The 22,392-nt window shown below is 52.3% G+C and overlaps 1 protein-coding gene across 6 annotated transcripts in view; it reads left to right on the top strand.

Moving 5' to 3' along the window:
* Window positions 1–22,392, top strand: part of LOC119970362 (solute carrier family 28 member 3-like) — a 422,249-nt gene that overhangs the window by 204,035 nt on the left and 195,822 nt on the right. For all 6 annotated transcript variants that reach the window (XR_005461594.1, XM_038804850.1, XM_038804849.1 and 3 more), the window contains exon 9: window positions 8,102–8,182. Coding sequence is in view for 5 of the 6 variants with exons in the window: in XM_038804850.1 (XP_038660778.1) it covers window positions 8,102–8,182 (81 nt within the window). In the remaining variant the exon portion in view is untranslated. The remainder of the gene's footprint in view (window positions 1–8,101; window positions 8,183–22,392) is intronic.

The following is a 22,392-nucleotide window of genomic DNA, read 5'->3' as shown; positions in this document are numbered from 1 at the left end:
ATTGGGCATGCGATGGGACATTCAAGATTGTGCCACAACAGTGGTTTCAACTGTTATTCATGTACAAGTTAAAGGAAGCAGTTTTCCACGGGTCTTTGCATTACTGCCGAATAAAAGAAAGCAGACATACGAATTATTCTTTGACCAATTGAAAATTATGCAACCTAATGCAGATCCGATTGATATCATAGCAGATTTCGAAGTTGCAGTTCACAAGGCAATTGATTCATCATTCCTTAATTCATCTGTCGTGGCATGTTTGTTTCATTTGAGCCAATCTGTGTTTCGAAAAATTACCGATTTAGGCCTCAAAGAAAAATACAATACAGACTCTGAATTCTGTCTTAAAATTCGATGTTTTTCAGCATTAGCTTTCCTCCCCGTTGAAGATGTCGAAGAGGCTTATGAAGATTTGATAGACGATGAAGAAATACCTGCTGAATTCATCGTTTACTTCGACTTGACTTACATAGGCATTGTGAGAGGACGTGGTGCCAGACGAAGGAGAGAAACACCTGCATTCCCGACAGCTGTATGGAATGTTAATCAGCGTGTTCTACAAGAGCTACCGAGAACAAATAATGCTGCTGAGGGGTTTCATTCTGCCATAAAGCGTTCGGCGGGTGGAGATCATTTGAATATCTGGAGGTTAATCAAAACTCTGAAGGAAGAGGAAGGGTTCATAATAGGCAAAAAGGCTCAAATTCTTCGGGGAGATCAGTCGACTTCATGTACGCGATATAAGAAAATAACTGAACGCCTCAAAAAATTGATTTCTTGAGGAATGTTGCTTACAATTTACATCAATTTTAAGTAATTTCGGGAATTTTAAGTAATTAGTAAACTTTTAGATTTTTTAACTGCATTTTTAGATTTTTAAACTGCATTTTTCAACTTGCATTTTACTTGCATTTTATCAATTACTTGCATTTTAGCAATTAAATTCACTTGCTGTATTGTACTTGTATTTTATCAATTAAATGGTTTTATACGGAGTTAATTTGTCATTGGACGAAGTGACGTTGGACCAAAAGACGGGCGGACAAAAAGACGTTGGACCAAAAGACGTGGACGAAGTGTCGTTGGACGAAGTGACGTCGGACGAAAAGACGCGACACGCTCAGACTGTCTAACACTGTGCATTTTCTGTTTCCTCCCACCCCCCGCAGGGGAAGTCGCGCATAGCCGCAGGGAGGGGGTTAAGACTGGAGGGGGACCGCTGGACCTGCGACCCCTCACTGTTGCAGAACAGTGGGCTCTGAACGCGGTCGGGGGGCCCAAGGAAAGTGAAGTCACCGGGGTGGAGATCGGCCTCGGGCAAGGAATTGAGACCCCGCTGAGTTGCGGCTCCCTGTGGCAAATGTGTCAAACCAATCCCCCCAACACCACCCTCACGCCCACACCACCCTCACCTCCACCCCACCCTCACACCACCCCCTCGCCACTCTCACACCACCCACCAGCCCGCGGTCTAATCATGCAGCTTGCCTTGTGTCTTGCAGGAGCTGCTGGTGATGAGGTGGGTCCTTCTGGTGCCCCCGGCCCCAGCCACAGCCAGAATTGCCCTCCCCACTTCTGTGTGTTGAACAGCGACAAGGATGGCACCTACATGGAGGGAACCCATATGCCCAAGACCAAGCCAATCAGAGCTTGTGTCCGAATTTGGCACCAATTTCCCAAACACCCTCCAACATCCCAGAGACATGGACCTCGGTCGGGCACTTCAGTGAAGAGGCTCCTGGGACACACTCTGGTGTTCACACCACACAGGTGCTCTAGTATATCAGCTGGAGGTAGGAACTCCCTCGGGGCAGACGGTCAGAGGGCGGGCTGACCCCGGGGACTAGCTACCATTCAGATGGGTTTTGGACTTCTGGAGCGGACAGTTCCATCGATTGTGGAGATGCAGTCGCAGAGCCAGGGACCACATGAGGGGACTTAAGCGAGCATCCAGCACCTGCAGGCACAGTTAGAGGAGTCCAACCGCATGCAGGAACAGGACGTGGTGCCAACCATGCGTGCCACCCAGGCCAACACTGCAAAGGTGGTGTCCACAGTGGAGCTTTAGGGGCAAGGGTTGGCAATAGATCAGCATATCCAAGGCCTGGGGCAATCTGTGCAGGAAGTGGTAGATCCCTAGGACAGGTCTGCCCTCTCACAAGCAGCCATGTGCCAGAGCCACCTGGACATTGCAGCGGCGCTCCTGACCGTGGCCCATGACTGAGAACGTCAGCGGCATTGACCAGTGTGGTAGTATGACTAGAAGTATTACGATAACTAGCAATGCCGAGACACCATTGGTGGAGAAGGCTCGCTGCTCATTGGCCCAATGGTATGTAACACTAGTCACCCATTTGCTAGAGCTGTAAGGTAGCTCCGCCCTGTAAGGCGGGGTATAAGAGCCCATGTGTTCCCTACAGCTTCCTTTCTGTACCTAAGCTGTTGGGGAAACATATTGTCTATTAAAGCCTTCAGTTTGGACTACAACTTCGCTTCTGTGGTCAATTTAATAGACAGGTTTTAAAGGATGGAGCTCCGCACCAAGCCGGAGTGTCTACAACTCAGCCCCCACGCGGCAAATGCAGCAGCAACCTTTAAGCACTGGTTAGCATGTTTCAACGGCTACCTCGGCACGGCAGAAAGCACACCCACGAGGGAGCCGATACTACAGATCTTGCACTCGAGAGTGGGCCCGGACATCTACACGCTCATCGAGGACACTACAGATTACGATTCCGCAATGAAACTACTCAAAGGACATTTTATCCGCCCAGTAAACCAAGTATACGCCCGGCACCTACTGGCAATGAGACGGCAGAGCCCTGGTGAGTCACTAGGCGAATTCTATCGTGCGCTTCTCGTGCTCGGGAGAAACTGCAGCTGCCCACAAGTTTCGGCTAACGAACATACTGAACTATTGATCCGGGACACTTTTGTTGCGGGTATGCAGTCCCCGCAAATCCGCCAGAGACTGCTCGAAAAAGCCACTCTGGGCCTCAAGGAGGCACGGGCCCTCGCTGATTCACTGGACGTGGCCTCCCGGAATGCCTGCGCCTACGCCCCCGACCGCGCGGTGGCGCCCTGGGCAGCGACCGCCCTGGGCAGCGTGGAATCCCCCCCCCCCCCCCCAGCGACTCGGAATCACCCCAGGCCTGCGCTGCGAGACGCCCGGCAACCCAGCTGGGCCCTTTTGCTATTTCTGCAGGCAGGTGAAACACCCCAACAGTGCTGCCCGGCCCGTTCAGCAATGTTTAAGGGGTGCGGCAGGAAGGGCCATTTCATGGTGGTCTGCCAGGCCCGGACGGTCGCTGCGGTTCCGGGCGGCGAGTGCGGATCGGCGCCCCAACCCTCTCCGCGGGCCCCGAGCGACCCACTAACATCACCAGCTTCCTCCCCCAGCACCATGTGGGGCCCCCGGGCACCGCCATCTTGCTCTGCCGACGCCACGTGCGGGGGTTGGGCACCGCCATTTTGTCCACCCCCAGCCATGTGCGACCAGTGGGCGCCGCCATCTTGGACCGGCCCCAAGGACTCCACCACGGGTGACTACACACCACCCGAAGACGATTCCGAATATCTGCAGGGTTGAAAGGCCGACATGTTAGCATGGTGCATACTCCTTTTCCCAACCAGGTCCAATGGGCTACTTGGTGGCCCCGGTTGGCACTGCGGACCATAACCGCCTCCCCCTTCATCTCTGCACCCCGGGCCCGGTCAGTGGCTGGAACTGTGCGGGCCTCTGGCCCTGACATTTGTCCCTGCTGCCAAGGGTACCGTCGGCTGGCTCTGCCTTTGCCAGTGGTACAGTCCATGGCCCCTGCCCGGCACTCGCGTAGGGGCTACGGTGAGCATTGACATGGGTGGGCTGCATGATGTCCCACCAGCGGGTGTAGGCCGGTTCTGGGGGGTGGTGTGGCAGAGGCTGCATGCGGGGGTGGTGGGGTGGGGGCACCCATACAACCGGTGTCATTCTGCAGAACCAGCTGCCAAGGTGGCTGGTCAGTGGGGTGCGCAGCAAGGTGGCTGCCTTGTGGGCCGTGGCAATTGCGGTCCATGCCTGGGCACTGCCCCAGTACTATGGGGAGGCGGGTCAGGATTGGCATATGATGGTCACGCCTTTGCCTGTCCTACCTCCTCTACCTTTCCTTCATCAGCCACAGCACCAGTTTTGCGATTTTTAAAAGCACAAATTCACTTTGCCGTCAGCAATTCCCCCCAGTGGAGGCGAAGAATTGCAGAGGCCGCAGAGAAAACTGGGACAGGCCAGCTAATGATATACCAATGGCGTTTACTTTATGTGCATTCTGGAACGCATTGACGCCGCTGTAAAGGTAATGGAGAATTGCAATTTGGCGTGAAACCGGTGCCTGGCATAATTCCGGTGTTGGAACCGATTCACCGCCCAATCACGTACCCCGATTCAACCTGAGTAATCTGCAAAAGCATTTCTTCAATGTCTTCATCAAGTTGTTCATTTGGATCAATGTCGCACACCAGGTCCTGCACCATCTTGTTGCGTCAAACTTGATTGCCTTTCGGACTCATACACCCCGCTGAGCCTGGTATTCCAAGTATCTTCGAACAAATTGTCCTTCTTTCCGGCTACAGCAAAAGAAGGAAACAGCAGCAGCCTCCAGGCACCTGCAGCCACAAACAGCAGAAAGCAACAAACACGACCTGCAAATATTTCAGTGTATTGGCAGTATCAAAATGCAAAAAACAATACAATGAAGATACCAATCGCTTGGCACCCAGAACACACTCAGCCGCGCACACACCCCCCCCCCCCCGACCTACATCAGCGGTAAGGCTCACCAGCCCACCCCACCGGAAAATGCCGCTCCAATGTAAAGCACCATGGAGGAGAGAGAGAAAACCATTCCACCCTCCCAAGAGGGGACAGTTCAATCCAGAACAGGTCCAGCACATTATAAACAAAACCAAATGCAGAGCAACCATCAAAGGAAGATACAAAACAGGCAGAGAACAAAGACACCAGCTGCATACCAAATACAAAATCGACACGAAAAATAAAACAAACACAATCCGCCAACTGCTGAGTCAGCGCACGCAGCAGACATCTGATGCGTGTACAGGTAAGCATGTGTGTGAACGTCAGTGCATGTATATCGGCAAGAGTGTGCATGCATAAAGATTATCAGCATGAATGACTGCATGTGCATGCCAGTTAGAGTGTGCGTGACTGAGAGCGAGCAGCACTGACCACCGGAAAAGGTCATGCTGACTGATCTACATCAGTGGAAATCCGCTTGATAAGCCAACCACTGGACAGTCTCACCGACCTGGAGCACAGAGGACGAGGGCGAGAGAGTGAAAACCACCTTCCCCACGCCAGCACTGGCAGCATGTTCCAGCGATCCAGGCTACAAAGGCAGTAGGGCTGAAACTGGCGAATAGCTAATCCGCAGTTACATGGTATCCTTCACACAAATCTTCCTCCCCCAACCCCCAACAAACATAGCCCAAACACAGTGCAAAAGGAAACCAAGGAACACCATGTGGTGAATACCTGTACCACTAGTGGTATGTTATATGTATTATGGCACTGCCCGTATATTAGAGGTACAATGTTAAATCCCTGCCTGCTGGCTTCGTCCAGTAGGCGGCGTATAAAAGTGTGTGCTCTCCTGCACTGCAGCCATTCTGGTTCCAGCTATAGGAGGCACAACATCTTGTTCAATAAAGCCTCGATTGTTCCACCATTCTTGTCTCGTGATAATTGACGATACATCACACCAGTGACGGCTCCCATAATGGGAGCATCAGATGACCACTGAACATAAGAATTCACCATTAGTTCATGAAAGTGTCTCGGGCAACCTCCGTGTTCCATAGTCAAGCCAGGCTGCTGGTCCTCTCCTGCAGTATCGGCATCTGATCTTCCACCATCATCCTGTCCAAGGACCTTGCCACAAGAACACAGGGACATTAACAGGTGATTCACAAGTCCAGAACAGAATACACAGTCAACATATAAAAATAGGCCTTTAAAAACATGCACCGACTGCTCGAGCAAGCCCTCCTGCATCCTCAGCCCGGTAGTAGTCTTGTCAAAATCCTCCCCTTGCCGCATTCCAGATAAAAGAGACCGAAAGGCAACTATCTTCTTTCTCCCTTCCCTCCATCCAGAAAGCAGCAAGTAAGCCCAAGGGGAAGAGGCAGCAGGCAAGCAGAAAAGGCAGCAGCAGGCAGCAAATAAACTCTCAGCTCAAGCAGCTTCCATGCATTTGCAAGACCTCCAGCTGTCGCGCCATAAAACGTGGCGCTGGCCTTGCGTGGACCCGACCTGCCAGGTAGTGCACCCCTGGCTACCCCCCACCAGTCCCCCCAGCCCTCACGGAAGCTCCCCCGGGCAGCATCGCAGCTCCTGCTTGGCTTTGCTGGTGCTGGACACAGTCCACAGCGTCCCCGGCCCATTGGGGGCAGAGCATCGGGGAAGGGCCTTCAGGTGACGCTCTGAGGCCATCCTAACGGAGTAGGTGCGTGCCGCGATGACGGAATTTCGGGGGGGGGGGGGGGGGGTGGGGAAGCATTCGAAACCTGCTTCAAAGTGGCTCCAGTGCCGATCTCAGTGTCGATAGGGATTCTCCGCCCGATTACAAAATCGACGTCGAAAGGAGAACCCCGACCCTGATCTTTCCGAAATTTGCTTATTTGCAAATTGAGTGAGAAAAATATGTGAAACGGTTGGATACGCATGCCTTATCGTGACACTGCGTTTTAGATTCTCCGACCAGCAGAAACAATCAGTGTTTCCCATATCAAGCCCCCTCAGAATGATCTATGTTTCAATGAAATGGTCTCTCATTCTTCTAAATTTCGGAGAATGTGGTTTACTCAGTCTTTCATCATGGGACAACCCCCTCATCCAGGGATTATATTACTGAACCCTTGCTGTATCGCCTCCAATGCAAGTGCATCCTTCCTTAAGTATGGGATCCCAATCTGCAGACAGATTTCCAGGTGTAGTCTTACCAATTGTAACAAGACTTTATTCCAGTGCTCCAATCCCCTTACAATAAAGTCCATTGTGCCAGTTGCTCTACAATTTCTTTTTGTTCATTCATGGAATGTGAGTGTTGCTGGCTGAGCCAGCATTAATTGCCAATTCCTAATTTCCCTTCAACTGAGTGGCTTGCTGGATCATTTCAGAGGGCATTTAAGAGTCAGCCACGTTGCTGTTGATCTGGAGTCACATATAGGCAAGACCAGGTAAGGATGGCAGATTCCCTTCCCTAAAAGACATCAGTGAACCAGGTGCACCATGGTCAGTCCACTCATCTGAAGTCCTCATCCACACAGGTAGCAAACATCTAGAATCACTACAGTGCAGAAGGAGGACATTCAGCCTATCGAATTTCATCAACCCTCCAAAAGAGCATCCTGTCTAGGCCCACGCCCCCGCCCTATTCCTGTAACCCCCACCTAATCTTTTGGACACTAAGGGGAAATCTAGCATGGCCAAGCGACCTAACATATATTTTTGGAATGTCGGAGGAAACCAGAGCACCCGGAGAAGACCCACCTGGAGAATGTGCAAACTACACAGTCACCTGAGGCCGGAATTGAACCCGGGTCTCTGGCACTGTGAGGCAGAGGTGCTAACCACTGTATTACCATGCCGCCCTTGCCATCGTTTTGCCCATTGACCTATTGGACAATGTCAAAGATTGAGGCTCCTCCATTACTACATGCTGCTTCCCCATGCCTCCCTCACTTACAGTCAGATCCTCCTATTCCTGACCATTAGCCAACTCAAAAGGCACGTGATTGTCTCCTGGAACAAAGTGTACAGGTAACTCTTCCTTCCCTAATGCCCCGCAATGTCTGCAACTTAGGCTCCAGCTCAGCTACATTAAGCTAAAGTTGTGCAATCTGCAGACAGTTACTGTGATGTGTGGTTGCAATAGAATTCCCACATGAAGCAGGGTGAATTACCACCGTCGCTGCACACCACTATTCCTGTCATGTCTGTCTAACCTTATTTCTTGAATTAGGCAATTGGTTATTAATTTACACAATGTACAACACAGCTGAAGTGTAACACAGCTAATTTTGATTTCCTTTATTTTATCACTAGGTTTTACCAATAGTGATTTTCTTCAGCACAGTAATTTCCATATTATATTATCTTGGATTTATACAGTGGCTTATCCTGAAGGTATGCAAGTTTTAATAATTGTGAAGTTTTATTATTTTCCCTCTGTTGGTCAGATGGAAAATACACTAAAACCATCAGCATCAATGTGGACTAAAAGCAGGTAAGTAATTTACCAATGTAGCTAAGCTCAATACAGGGAGAATCATAAAAATTGGGCGGGATTCTCCTTTTGTTGATGCCAAAATCGGGAAACGCGAATGGTCACAGAATAGCTTCCGACCCGAAATTGCAGTAGGCGCCAGTTTGACGGCAAATCGGAATGCTCCGGCATGCCGAAAATGGAGTAAATGCGTTGCTCGCCACGTGGGGTGAAAGTACAGTGGGCATATCATTAGCGGGTCTGATGCACTATTCTTCGGGGCATCCCAGATTCACCATCTCCGATGGGTCGAGTTCCCGATGGCGTGGTTCACTTGCGCTCTCAAAAGTTGTGAACCTTGCGGCGTGGCTGCTGAGCGAGAGAGGAGGTAAGATATGGTGTGGAGTGACTGCGGGCTGCTGGCCCGGACACCGGCCGTGCTGGCTGCAGTGGTAGGGGGCCCTGCTAGGGCCAGGGGAGGGGAGGGGGTGGACGAGGAACAGGCCGGGCAGCTGGATTCCTCCCCCGCCACAAGACTGGGGCAGTGCCCAGGCACAGACTGCCATTACCGTGGACATCTTGCTGCGCACCCACTGACCACCCATACCTGCCCTTAGTTCTACACAGTGACACCGGCCGTATGGTTGCGCCCACCCTCACATCCGACCACCCGCCCCCGAACACCCCACCCAAATGGCCACCACCCACCGGGAGACCATCCAGGGCCACACCCACACCAGCACCCAGTAAGGGCAATGCCAGCCAATGATAACCCTGGCAGCAGGGACAGGCTAACATGTTGGCTTTTAACTCCCTGCAGACAATGCCGTTTGGCATTCAACCTGCAATGCTGGCTGCCGTGGCGATGGTCACAGTCCTGCGAGATGCCCTGCTTGGAGAGAAGGGGTAAGCTGCAGCAGCAGAGCGGGCAGCAGCAAAGCAGGCAGCAGATGAACGGCCAGCAGAGGACTGGGCTGCAGAGAAAAGGGCTGCAGGGGGGCAGGTGGCGGCTGCACAGGCTGAAAGGGACAGCTGCCCAACAGGCTGATAAAGAGGAATTGCCAAGGAGACGCCTCGTGTGTACAAGCACCGGCTATCATTCAAGGACCTGCCGGACTGGGCATGCTGTCGGAGACTCCGGCTGAGCAGAGAGACTGGGCAACACATCTGCCAGTTGATGGGACACATGACACAGCGGGGGTATTGGGGCGGACACCCGCTCCTGGTGACCGTCAAGGTGACAGTTGCCCCGAACTTGTATGCCACGGAGTCCTTCCAGTCAGCAAGTTTGGATATATCCGGGATCTCTCTGGCCTTGGTGCACATCTGCATCCGTGCCGTCACGGAGGCCCTATATGCCCAGGCGCCTCAATACGTCCAGTTCCATGTGGACCGAGCCCACCAGGGTGCCTGGGCAGCCGGGTTCGCTGCCATCGCCGGGATGACCCAGGTCCAGGGGGGCGATAAATGGGATGCATGTTGCTCTGCGGGCACCGGCGGATAACAGGCTGCTCTACACTAACCAAAAGGGCTACCACTTGATGAACATCCAGCTGGTCTGTGACCATCAGCTGCGCATCGTGCGCCTCTGTGCCTGATACCCAAGCAGAGTGCACGGCTCCTTCATCCTGGCACATTCGGTGATTCCTGACATGTTCGAGGGGCACCCCTCCCCCCCCCCCCCTCCAAGCTGCAGGTTGGCTCCTGGGTGACATGGGGTTACCCACTGCTGTGATGCTGACTCCGATCCGGAGGCCACAGACCAACAAGACCATCCGCTACAACGCTCCCATACAGCGATCAGGAGCGTGATCGAGCGGTGCTTCGGCATCTTGAAGATGCACTTCAGGTGCCTGCACCACTCTGGAGGAGCTCTCCAGTACAAGACTGAGAGGATTGCCTGCATTGTAGTGGCCTGCTGCATTCTTCACAGCATCGCGCAGCAAAGGGACGGAAGAGGAGGATGAGGGTTAAGGGCAGGCCTCATCCAATGAGGTGGATTCAGGGTAGGGAGATGATGAGCAGGACATGGGGCCTGGGCAGGCACGGGAGGCTGCATGACGTCATTGCCAGAGCCAATGCACACGGGACACTCTGATCGCCTCCAGGCTCACCAACTAGGAGGGAGGAGGTGGAGATGTGGGGGGGAGGGTGCTGGCCAGGGGCACGTACACCACATCCCATACCCACACCCTCTCACCTCGCAAACCGTCCACAAGCACACCCCTCCGTTACACATACCTGCGGCGCCATGTCTGTAGGCCCTGGGTTGGCAGTGATAGCGGGTCTGATCCATGGGATGGAGGATGATGCCAATCTGCTCTGCGATGAGCCCTAGTGGGTGCTCCACATAGTAGGACTACGTCTGATTCATGCCCAGAGTAGCACCTTCCACCTGGGTGATCCCTGCATGCGAGCTGGCCTGTCCATCACATGGCTCTGTCGAATTCCCGGGCTGGGGGTGCTGTGGACGGTCAGGGCACGGGGGGAGGGGGCGCACGGTTCCCCCATAGTGCCCCAGGCCGGTTTCAACGGTGCTAAAAGGTGTTTATTGTGGATACATATATACAGTCTGTGTCCTAACCCCGATGACTGAACTATACCCTAACCCCGATGACTGAACTGTACTTTCACCCATGCAAGCTAACTGGTGTCTAACTTTCTGGCCTTATGGGCATTAACACTATGCCTCGGTGATTCTCAAGATGGTACAGCAGGAGTGGCGGCAACCTGCTGTGACTTCTACCCTGCGACAAGGGCTCCTGTTGGCACGCGTCTCCTGGGGCAACCTAGCTTAGTTGGCACGCATGACCAGCACCACTCCCTGCCCCTGCATGTGTATGGACTCCTCCACCTGCGTCCGCAGGTGCTGGATGCCCGCCATCATCCCATCTTGTAGTCCCTGGGTCTCTGACTGCACCTGCACGGAGGCTGGGACTGGATGTTGCAGGAGCCCGGGACCCGTCTGGACGGCAGCTGGTTCCTGGGCTGGCCTGCCCACGACCGTCCGGCCACGCGGCTGCTCCTACCTCCACCTACTATACCGGACGAACTAATGTGCCCAACCAAGATGATAGTCTCGGATGGTGGAGGGTGAGGTTGTTGTCGTGTTTGGTACACTGGTCTAACACTGGCTGCAACTGGATGCAGCTTAGATCAGAAAGATACTCCAGATCTTGAAGTTAGTTCAATCAGATTTATTGAACTAATAGCACAGTTCTCTGTGAGTTCGACTCTGCTAACTTAAGTGTAGTTACTCTCTCTGACTGAACCAGACTAGCTCTTAGCCACGTGGCGGAGGTGTGAGATTGTAAAAACACCCTTGATTGACTCTCTAGATGCTCATCAGTGGAAAGAGGCAGAGTGTGAGTACCTCGTGTCTTTTATAGTCAGATCCCACCCCTGAGTGTCCTGCCTGCTTATTGGTCATGTCCTGTTTTGTGTGTCCATTAACTACTTGTCTGTATATCACTATGTGTGTGTCTGCATATAGAACATAGAATGATACAGCGCAGTACAGGCCCTTCGGCCCACGATGTTGCACCGACATGGGAAGTCAAAAACTAAAGGCCATCTAACCTACACTATGCCATTATCATCCATCTGCTTATCCAATAAACTTTTAAATGCCCTCAATGTTGGCGAGTTCACTACTGTTGCAGGTAGGGCATTCCACGGCCTCACCACTCTTTGCGTAAAAAACCTACCTCTGACATCTGTCCTATATCTATTACCCCTCAATTTAAGGCTATGTCCCCTCGTGCTAGCCACCTCCATCCGCGGGAGAAGGCTCTCACTGTCCACCCTATCTAACCCTCTGATCATTTTGTATGCCTCTATTAAGTCACCTCTTAACCTTCCTCTCTTTAACGAAAACAACCTCAAGCCCATCAGCCTTTCCTCATAAGATTTTCCAACCATACCAGGCAACATCCTGGTAAATCTCCTCTGCACCCGTTCCAAAGCTTCCACGTCCTTCCTATAATGAGGCGACCAGAACTGTACGCAATACTCCAAATGCGGCCGTACCAGAGTTTTGTACAGCTGCAACATGACCTCATGGCTCCGGAACTCAATCCCTCTACCAATAAAGGCCAACACACCATAGGCCTTCTTCACAACCCTATCAACCTGGGTGGCAACTTTCAGGGATCTATGTACATGGACACCGAGATCCCTCTGCTCATCCACACTGCTAAGAATTTTACCATTAGCCAAATATTCCGCATTCCTGTTATTCTTTCCAAAGTGAATCATCTCACACTTCGCTACATTAAACTCCATTTGCCACCTCTCAGCCCAGCTCTGCAGCTTATCTATGTCCCTCTGTAACCTGCAACATCCTTCCACACTGTCTACAACTCCACCGACTTTAGTGTCGTCTGCAAATTTACTCACCCAACCTTCTGTGCCCTCCTCTAGGTCATTTATAAAAATGACAAACAGCAACGGCCCCAGAACAGATCCTTGTGGTACGCCACTCGTAACTGAACTCCATTCTGAACATTTGCCATCAACCACCACCCTCTGTCTTCTTTCAACTAGCCAATTTCTGATCCACATCTCTAAATCACCCTCAATCCCCAGCCTCCGTATTTTCTGCAATAGACGACCGTGGGGAACCTTATCAAACGCTTTACTGAAATCCATATACACCACATCAACTGCTCTACCCTCGTCTACCTGTTTAGTCACCTTCTCAAAGAACTCGATAAGGTTTGTGAGGCATGACCTACCCTTCACAAAACCATACTGACTATCCCTAATTATATTATTCCTATCTCGATGATGATAAATCGTATCTCTTATAATCCTCTCCAAGACTTTACCCACAACAGACGTGAGGCTCACCGGCCTATAGTTACCGGCGTTATCTCTACTCCCCTTCTTGAACAAAGGGACCACATTTGCTGTCCTCCAGTCCTCTGGCACTATTCCTGTAGCCAATGATGACATAAAAATCAAAGCCAAAGGCTCAGCAATCTCTTCCCTGGCTTTCCAGAGAATCCTAGGATAAATCCCATCAGGCCCCGGGGACTTATCTATTTTCACCTTGTCCAGAATTGCCAACACTTCTTTCCTACGCACCTCAATGCCATCTATTCTAATAGCCTGGGTCTCAGCATTCTCCTCCACAACATTATCTTTTTCCTGAGTGAATACTGACGAAAAGTATTCATTTAGTATCTCGCTTATCTCCTCAGCCTCCACACACAACTTCCCACCACTGTCCTTGACTGGCCCTACTCTTACCCTAGTCATTCTTTTATTCCTGACATACCTATAGAAAGCTTTTGGGTTTTCCTTGATCCTACCTGCCAAAGACTTCTCATGTCCCCTCCTTGCTCGTCTTAGCTCTCTCTTTAGATCCTTCCTCGCTTCCTTGTAACTATCAAGCGCCCCAACTGAAACTTCACGTCTCATCTTCACATAGGCCTCCTTCTTCCTCTTAACAAGAGATTCCACTTCTTTGGTAAACCACGGTTCCCTCGCTCGACCCCTTCCTCCCTGCCTGACTGGTACGTACTTATCAAGAACATGCAATAGCTGTTCCTTGAACAAGCTCCACATATCCAGTGTGCCCAACCCTTGCAGCCTACTTCTCCAACCTACACATCCTAAGTCATGTCTAATGGCATCATAATTGCCCTTCCCCCAGCTATAACTCTTGCCCTGCGGGGTATACTTATCCCTTTCCATCACTAACGTAAAGGTCACCGAATTGTGGTCACTGTTTCCAAAGTGCTCACCTACCTCCAGATCTAACACCTGGCCTGGTTCATTACCCAAAACCAAATCCAATGTGGCCTCGCCTCTTGTTGGCCTGTCAACATATTGTGTCAAGAAACCCTCCTGCACACATTGTACAAAGAACGACCCATCTAATGTACTCAAACTATATCTTTTCCAGTCAATATTTGGAAAGTTAAAGTCTCCCATAACAACTACCCTGTTACTTTCGCTCTTTTCCAGAATCATCTTCGCCATCCTTTCCTCTACATCCCTAGAACGATTAGGTGGCCTATAGAAAACTCCCAACAGGGTGACCTCTCGTTTCCTGTTTCTAACCTCAGCCCATAATACCTCGGAAGAAGAGTCCCCATCTAGCATCCTTTCCGCCACCGTAATACTGTCCTTGACTAGCAGCGCCACACCTCCCCCTCTTTTGCCCCCTTCTCTGAGCTTACTAAAACACCTAAACCCCGGAACATGCAACAGCCATTCCTGTCCCTGCTCTATCCATGTCTCTGAAATGGCCACAACATCGAAGTCCCAGGTACCAACCCATGCTGCCAGTTCTCCTATCTTATTTCGTATACTCCTGGCATTGAAGTAGACACACTTCAAACCACCTACCTGAACACTGGCACCCTCCTGCGAAGTCAAATCTGTGCTCCTGACCTCTATACTCTCAATCTCCCGTACCCCAAAAGTACAATCCGGGTTCCTATGCCCCTGCTGAATTAGTTTAAACCCCCCCAAAGAGCACTAACAAATCTCCCCCCCAGGATATTGGTGCCCCTCAGGTTCAGATGTAGACCATTCTGTCTATAGAGGTCCCACCTTCCCCAGAAAGAGCCCCAGTTATCCAGAAATCTGAATCCCTCCCGCCTGCACCATCTCTGTAGCCACGTGTTTAATTGCTCTCTCTCCCTATTCCTCATCTCACTATCACGTGGCACGGGCAACAACCCAGAGATAACAACTCTGTTTGTTCTCGCTCTGAGCTTCCATCCTAGCTCCCTAAAGGCCTGCCTGACATCCTTGTCCACTTTCCTACCTATGTCGTTAGTGCCAATGTGGACTACGACTTGGGGCTGCTCCCCCTCCCCCTTAAGGACCCGGAAAACACGATCCGAGACATCACGTACCCTTGCACCTGGGAGGCAACATACCAAACGTGAGTTTCTCTCGCTCCCACAAAATCTCCTATCTGTGCCCCTGACTATTGAGTCCCCAATTACTAATGTTCTACTCCTTTCCCCCCCCCCCTTCCCTTCTGAGCAACAGGGACAGACTCCGTGCCAGAGGCCCGTACCCCATGGCTTACCCCTGGTAAGTCATCCCCCCCACAAGTATCCAAAACGGTATACTTGTTACTCAGGGGAACGACCGCAGGGGGTCCCTGCACTGACTGCTTCTTCCCAGTCCCTCTTGCAGTTACCCATCTATCTCCAGTCTTTGGTGTAACTACTTCCCTGAAGCTCCTATCTATGACCCCCTCTGCCTCCTGAATGATCCGAAGTTCATCCAGCTCAAGCTCCAGGTCCCTAACACGGTTTTTGAGGATATGGAGTTGGGTGCACTTCCCACAGATGAAATCAGCAGAGACACTGACGGCGTCCCTCACCTCAAACATTCTGCACGAGGAGCATTGTACTGCCTTCCCTGACATCACCTCTAGATTTAAAAAAAAACAAGAAAAAGAAGACAAACCACCTTCAAATTAGGCTGACCGCACTGCACGTATGAAAATTTCCCCAGAGCAGCTGATCAGTAGCTCGCTCTGCCGCCCTATGCTGGATGCTTGCCTTCACTCAAACTCCCTGGGTCTCCTTCGCAGGTACACCTTCAAATTAGGCTGACCGCACTGCACGTATGCAAATTTCCCCAGAACAGCTGATCAGTAGCTCTGCTCTGCCGCCCTCTGCTGGATGCTTGCCTTCACTCAAACTCCCTGGGTCTCCTTCGCAGGTACACCTTCAAATTAGGCTGACCGCACTGCACGTATGAAAATTTCCCCAGAACAGCTGATCAGTAGCTCTGCTCTGCCGCCCTCTGCTGGATGCTTGCCTTCACTCAAACTCCCTGGGTCTCCTTCGCAGGTACACCTTCAAATTAGGCTGACCGCACTGCACGTATGAAAATTTCCCCAGAACAGCTGGATGATGAGAGGTGTTGGAGACTGCTATGACGGAAAGTCCGTGTCCTCCTCTGACCCGAGCTCCGGCGTGTCGTGAGAAACAATTTCATTGTACTTGCCATGGGGTTGCGGGCTTTCTCCCCCTCTTCTATTTTTCTTTAAAAAATATATATATTTATACAGAACAAGCAAAACAAAATTGGGTGGGAGGGGAACTTGGGTGGTGCTCCTGATGTTACTTTCACCCTCTTTCACCCCCATCCTCTCCCGCTCTGCAGCTCCCCTTTCTTTTCAGCTGTGTTTAGTTACCCCCTCTTGCACTGCTCCCCCCCCCCCCCCCCCTCTACCCTCCCCCCGGGACGTCCCTCCCTTCCCTCTCTTCTCTCAAGTCTTGGCTACTTTCCCCTGGCTCTTGGCTACTTGTTTATCCATTTGTTTGTTCGTTGGCCACAAACAGGTCCACGAACAATTGGGTGAATGCTCCCATGTCCTGTGGAAGCCATCTTCCGACTCCCGGATGCCGAATTTGATTTTCTCCAGTTGGAGAAATTCTGATAGGTTGAACAGCCAGTCTGCAGCTTTAGGTGGTGTTGCTGACCGCCAGCCAAGCAGGATTCTAGGGCGGGCGATCAGGGAGGCAAAGGCAAGGGCGTCCGCCCTCCTCCCCATGAAGTGATCTGGCTGGTCCGGCACCCCAAAGACCGCCACTTTTGGGCATCCCTCCACCCTGATCCCCACCACTTTGGACATTGCCTCAAAGAAGGCTGTCCAGTATCCAGCAAGTCTGGGGCCAGATCAGAACATGTGGGTGTGCTTGGCCCGGCCTCCTTGGCACCATTCGCATCTGTCCTCCATCTTCAGGAAGAACTTACTCATTTGGGTTCTTGTTAAGTGGGCTCTATGTACCACCTTTCCCTTAACAGCCTCCCCGAACAGGCGCCGGAATGTGGCGACTAGGGGCTTTTCACAGTAACTTCATTTGAAACCTACTTGTGACAATAAGCGATTTTCATTTCCATTTCATTTCACCTTTAGTTGTGTTAGGTTGAGTCTTATGCACGTGGAGGTGGAATTGACCCTATGTAGTGCATCTCTCAAAAGTCCCCACCGTATTATGAGCCCCAAGTCTTCCTCCCATTTCCTCCTCGTCTAATCCAGTACGGTGTCGGCCCTCTCTATCCGTCGTTTGTACATGTCGCCACAGTTTCCTCCACGTTGAATATTTGCATCCAGTAATTCCGCTAGTTTAGCTCACTCAGCTAAATCGCTGGCTTTTAAAGCAGACCAAGCAGGCCAGCAGCACGGTTTGATTCCCGTACCAGCCTCCCCGGACAGGCGCCGGAATGTGGCGACTTGGGGCTTTTCACAGTAACTTCATTGAAGCCTACTCGTGACAGTAAGCAATTTTTCTTTTTCCTTTTCATAGTGTCTGTTGCGGGTATGTCCTTTTCTCCTTCCGTAGGAAGTTTTTAAGCTGCAGGTATCTGAGTTTGTTGCTCTTAGCTAGCTGGAATCTCTCCGTCAGTTCATCCAGTATTGTGACCCTTCCTTCGCTGTACAGGTTCCCTACCTGTCAGTGTCCCCCCCCCCCCCCCCCCCCCCCCCCCGGTCCTGTCTCCACCTTTTAAAGGTGGTGTCAGTGAGTGCTGGTGCGAACCAATGGTTGTTGTAGATGGGGGCTTTGTCAGACATTTCGGTCAGGCCTAATTGCTGCCGCAACTGGTTCCAGGACTGGAGGGTGGCTACCACCACTGGGCTGCTGGAGTGTTTTTTGGGTGGGAATGGGAATGCTGCCGTGGCGAGGGCCTGACGCAAGGTCCCAGTGCAGGAGGCCTCCTCCACGTGCACCAATTCACCCTCTGGCTCCTTAATCCATCCCATTACTCTTTCTGCTGTCACAACCCAGTAGTAGTACTGTAGGTTTGGAAGGGCTAGTCCTCTCCTGGACTTTGTTTTCTGGAGGACCTTCTTTCGGATGCTAGCATTCCCCCCCCCCCCCCCCCCCCCCCCCCCCCCATACAAATACCTTGATCAGCTTGTCCAGTGAGTTGAAAAAGGCCTTGGGGATATAGATCGGGATGGATCTAAGTAGGAAGCACGTTCCTACTAGGCAGCACGTTCATTTTTATCATCTGTACTCTCCCCACGAGGGAGAGTGGGAGTGTGTTCCATCTTTGCAGGTCCTTTTTGACTTCCTCTGTCAGACTGATCAGGTTCTAGTTGTGAACCCTCGCTCAGTCATGAGCGAACTGGATCCCCAGGTAGCGGAATTTGTGTTGGGCTTGTTTAAAGGGCAGTCCCCCCAGGTTTCCCCTCCACCTTGCGGGTTCACCGGGAAGATCTCGCTTTTGCTCATGTTGAGTTTGTAGCCTGAGAAGGCACCAAACTCTTTCAGGAGCGCGATGATTCCTTCCATGCTGCTTTGTAGGTCTGAGATGTAGAGGGGCAGGTCATTCGCATTAGAGTGACACTCTGTGCTCTCTGCCTCCCCTTTGGATCCCCCTCCAGTTTTTTGCTGTTCTGAGTGCGATCACGAGTGGTTCGATCAATAGGGCGAACTGCGGTGGGGACAGCGGCCATCCCTACCTGGTGCCCCTGTGCAGCTGGAAGCAGTGGGAGCTGGTGTTGTTTGTCCTTACGCTCGCCATGAGAGCGTTGTACAGGAGCTTCACCCAGGAGGCGAACCCTGTTCCAAGCCCGAACTGCTCCAGTATCTCTACGAGGTACTTCCACTCGACACTGTTCGAAGGCTTTTTCTGCGTCCAAGAAGGCGATCACCTGTGGTGTTCTCTCCCCGGATGGGGTCATGATCACGTTCAGCAGGCGCCTGATGTTCGATGTTAGCTGTCTACCCTTGACAAAGCCCGTCTGATCTGCTGCGACCTCTTCTGGAACGCAGTCCTCCAGCCTTTTGGCTAGGATCTTGGCCAGTATTTTGGTGTCTGCGTTTAGTAGTGAGATGGGTCTGTATGCATTACATTGGGTCTTTGTCTTTCTCAGTTATTAGCGAGATTGAGGCCTGTGCCAGTGTAGGTGGCAGCCTGCCCCATGCCAGCGAGTCTGAACATCTCCCACAGGTGCGGGGCCAGTGTTGCCGTGGATTGTTTGGGGAAGTCAGCTGGGAACCCATCTGGTCCCAGCGCCTTCCCCGCCTGCATGGAGCTAATGCTGTCCATTATCTCACCCACTGCTAATGGTGCTTCCAGCCCCAGTTTTCTGTCCTCCCCCACAACTGGCATGTCCAGTCCATCGAAGAACTGTTTCATCCCGAGTCCTCTGGTGGGGCCTCTGAGGTGTATTGCTCTCGGCAAAAAGCATCAAGGCTTTGTTGAGCTTTTTTGGGTCTGTTTCCAATGTGCTTCTGTTGACTCTAATTTGTGCAATCCCTCTAGTGGCTGCCAGCTTTCTCAGCTGGTGTGCCAGCAGGCGGCTGGCTTTATCTCCGTGTTTGTATGGGGCCCCCCATGCTTGGCGGAGTTGGTACACTGCTTTCTTTGTGGAGAGCATGTCAAAGTCCATTTGTAGCTTTTCCCTCTCCACCAGGAGCTCTACAGTCGGGGCCTCAGAGTACTTGCAGTCTACCTCCAGTGTCGAGTTGACCAACTTCTGCCTAACCGCCTTTTCCTCCCTGTCTCTTTGCACTTTGAAGGCGATAGCTTCCCCTCTAATCACCCCATTTAGTGCCTCCCAGAATGTGGAGGCTGAGACCTTCCCGTTATGGTTGTTTTTCGTATACTCTCCTATGGCCTGTGATCCCCTCTCGCTGAAAGCCATGTTGGATAGTGGGACTGTGTCCAACCTCCAATTGGGCGTTGGGCCCTGCCCGTCTCCAACCTCACATTCATGTAATGTGGAGCGTGGTCAGAGTTTACGAATATTCCGCTTTGACCAGCCCTGGAAGCACTGTTTTCCCCACCACAAAGAAATCAATCCTGGTGTATATGTTGTGCACTGGGGAGAAGAAGGAGAACTCTTTCTCCCCTGGTGGTGAACCTACAAGGATCCACCATCCCCATCTGCTCCATATAGTGACCGAGTTCCTTTGCCATGTTTGAGGTCTTCCCTGTTTTGTGGTTTGACCTGTCTGTCCGTGGGTCCTGTACACAGTTAAAATACCCCCCCATGATCAGTCGGTGCGTTGCAATGTTGGGGATTTCCGACATGGTCTTTTTAATAAGTTGGGAACGTTCACATTAACAAGTACCAGTGCCCCGTCCAGAGCCCCACTGATCATGACCTACCGACCCTTCGTCGCCTTAAACATCGTGCTCTTATTGATCAGTAATTGCCATCCCCCTTGCCCTTGTCCCACCCAGCCCTTCCTTACCCGCAGTCGGTCCTGCTCTCTCAGGTGTGTTTCTTAGGTGGGTGAAGATTCTGGATCTTTTCACTGGGCCATTGAGTCCCCTAACGTTCCAGGTGACTATCCTGGTGGGGGGTTTTTGTCCTGTGGAATTAACCATGTTTACCTGGTGGACGTGCCCCTGCACTCCAGGGTTTCCCTTTGTTAGGGAGCCGTCCAAGATGGCTGCTGTCACTGCTCTCCCCATGCGGTTGGGTCGCTGCGATCCGGGATTTCCCTTTGTCCAGTGGGCACTCAAATAGGCTGCCAACTGTGCATCCACCACGTGGGTAGGCCCTTGCACTCCATTGTCTCCGTTTGCCCAGAGACCATACTGGGTGGTCCCCCCTTTCCTGTGTGGTCACTCCTTTTTTCCCCCTACCCCAGCTCTTATCCCCCTTTTCTCCCCCGTGTTCACTGTGTGTGGTTCCCCCCCACACAGGAGGTGAGGTGCTTCCCCCCCCCCCACCCCCACCCCCACCCCCCTCATCGGCTCATCGCTGTGCTGTTGTTCCTTGCCAGTGGGCACCTTATTGCTTATCCTTCCGTTGTCAAATGATGCGGAGCACCTGAGCTCATTGCAGAGCAGGTTGTCAGCATCCTCCATCACATGGACCAGACCCAGCGCTTTGGCCAACTCAGGGCCTGCATCCCATAGGGCATCACGGAGGAGGTTGCATGCAGGGGTGGGGGGTGGGGGTGATGCAGTGTCCATGTCCCTGGCCAGTCCGGCCCCCTAGTTGGTGAACCTGGAGGCGATCACAGCATCCTGTGTGCATTGGCCCTGATGCACACATTGTGCGGCCTCCTGTGCTTGTCTGAGCTCCATGTCCTGCCCAACCTTCCCTTCCCCGCATCCTCCTCGTCGGAGGAGACCTGGCGTTCATCCTTCTCCTTCAGCACATCGCCCCACTGCTGCGCGACGTATGGAGGCCTGCACACTGCTGCCGACCCTCTCAGCATCATACTGGAGTATCCCTAAGGATTGGTCCAGGCCTGAACTACATCTTCAGGAGGCCAAAGCGCCGCTCGATCACTCTCCTGGTTGCTGTATGGGCGTTGTTGTAGCAGGTCTCCACATCGATCTGTGGTCTCCGGACAGCTGAAATAACCCATGAGCACAGTGGATAACCCCTGACGCCATGGAGCCAACCTCCCCGCCGTGAACATGCCAGGAATCGTCGAGTATGCCAGGATGAAGTCGTCGTGCACACAGCCTGGGTATCGGGCGCATACGTGCATGATGCGAAGCTGATGATCATATATCAGCTGCACGTCCATCGAGTGGAACTCCTTTTTGTTTATGTAGAGCGGCCTGTAATCTCTATGTTTTCGGCGGGGGCATGCATCCTGTCGATCACTCCCTGGACCCGGGGAATGTTAGCATTGGTGGTGCATCCTGCTGCTCGGGCATCCTGGTGGCTCGGTCCACATTGAATTGAATGTATTGAGCTGCCTGGGCATATATGGGCCCCATGATGGTGCAGATGAACTTGTGCACCAAGGTCTGTGAGATCCCGGACTGGCCCCCACTCGGCACAGGGAAGGACCCAATGGCATAAATGTTCAGGGCAACCGTAACCTTGACGGCTATTGGGAGCTGGTGTCCTCCCCCATACCCCAGTGGTGCCAGGTGTGCCATGATCTGACATTTATGTTGCACTGCCTCCCTGCTCAGGTCCTTAAATGACACGGATTGCCAGTACACACAAGAAGCCCTTATGTGGCACCGGTAGGCACTGCGGGCTCTGCCCCTGCATGTCTCCCCCTCCCTACCTCTACTCCACTAGCCCCGTCAGTGGCCGGCACCGTCGGGGCGTCTGGCCCTGGCACAGTTTGTGATGCCAGGATACTGTCGGCTGGCGCTGCCCTTTCCAGTGAAATGCTCCACAGCCCTCTCCCGGCGCTCCCAAAGGGGTTACTGT

This window comes from Scyliorhinus canicula, chromosome 8 (genome assembly GCF_902713615.1).
Source record: "Scyliorhinus canicula chromosome 8, sScyCan1.1, whole genome shotgun sequence".
In the NCBI taxonomy this organism is placed as follows: domain Eukaryota; kingdom Metazoa; phylum Chordata; class Chondrichthyes; order Carcharhiniformes; family Scyliorhinidae; genus Scyliorhinus; species Scyliorhinus canicula.
The sequence above is the reverse complement of the archived record's forward strand: the minus strand, read 5'-3'. Positions and strand labels throughout refer to the sequence as shown.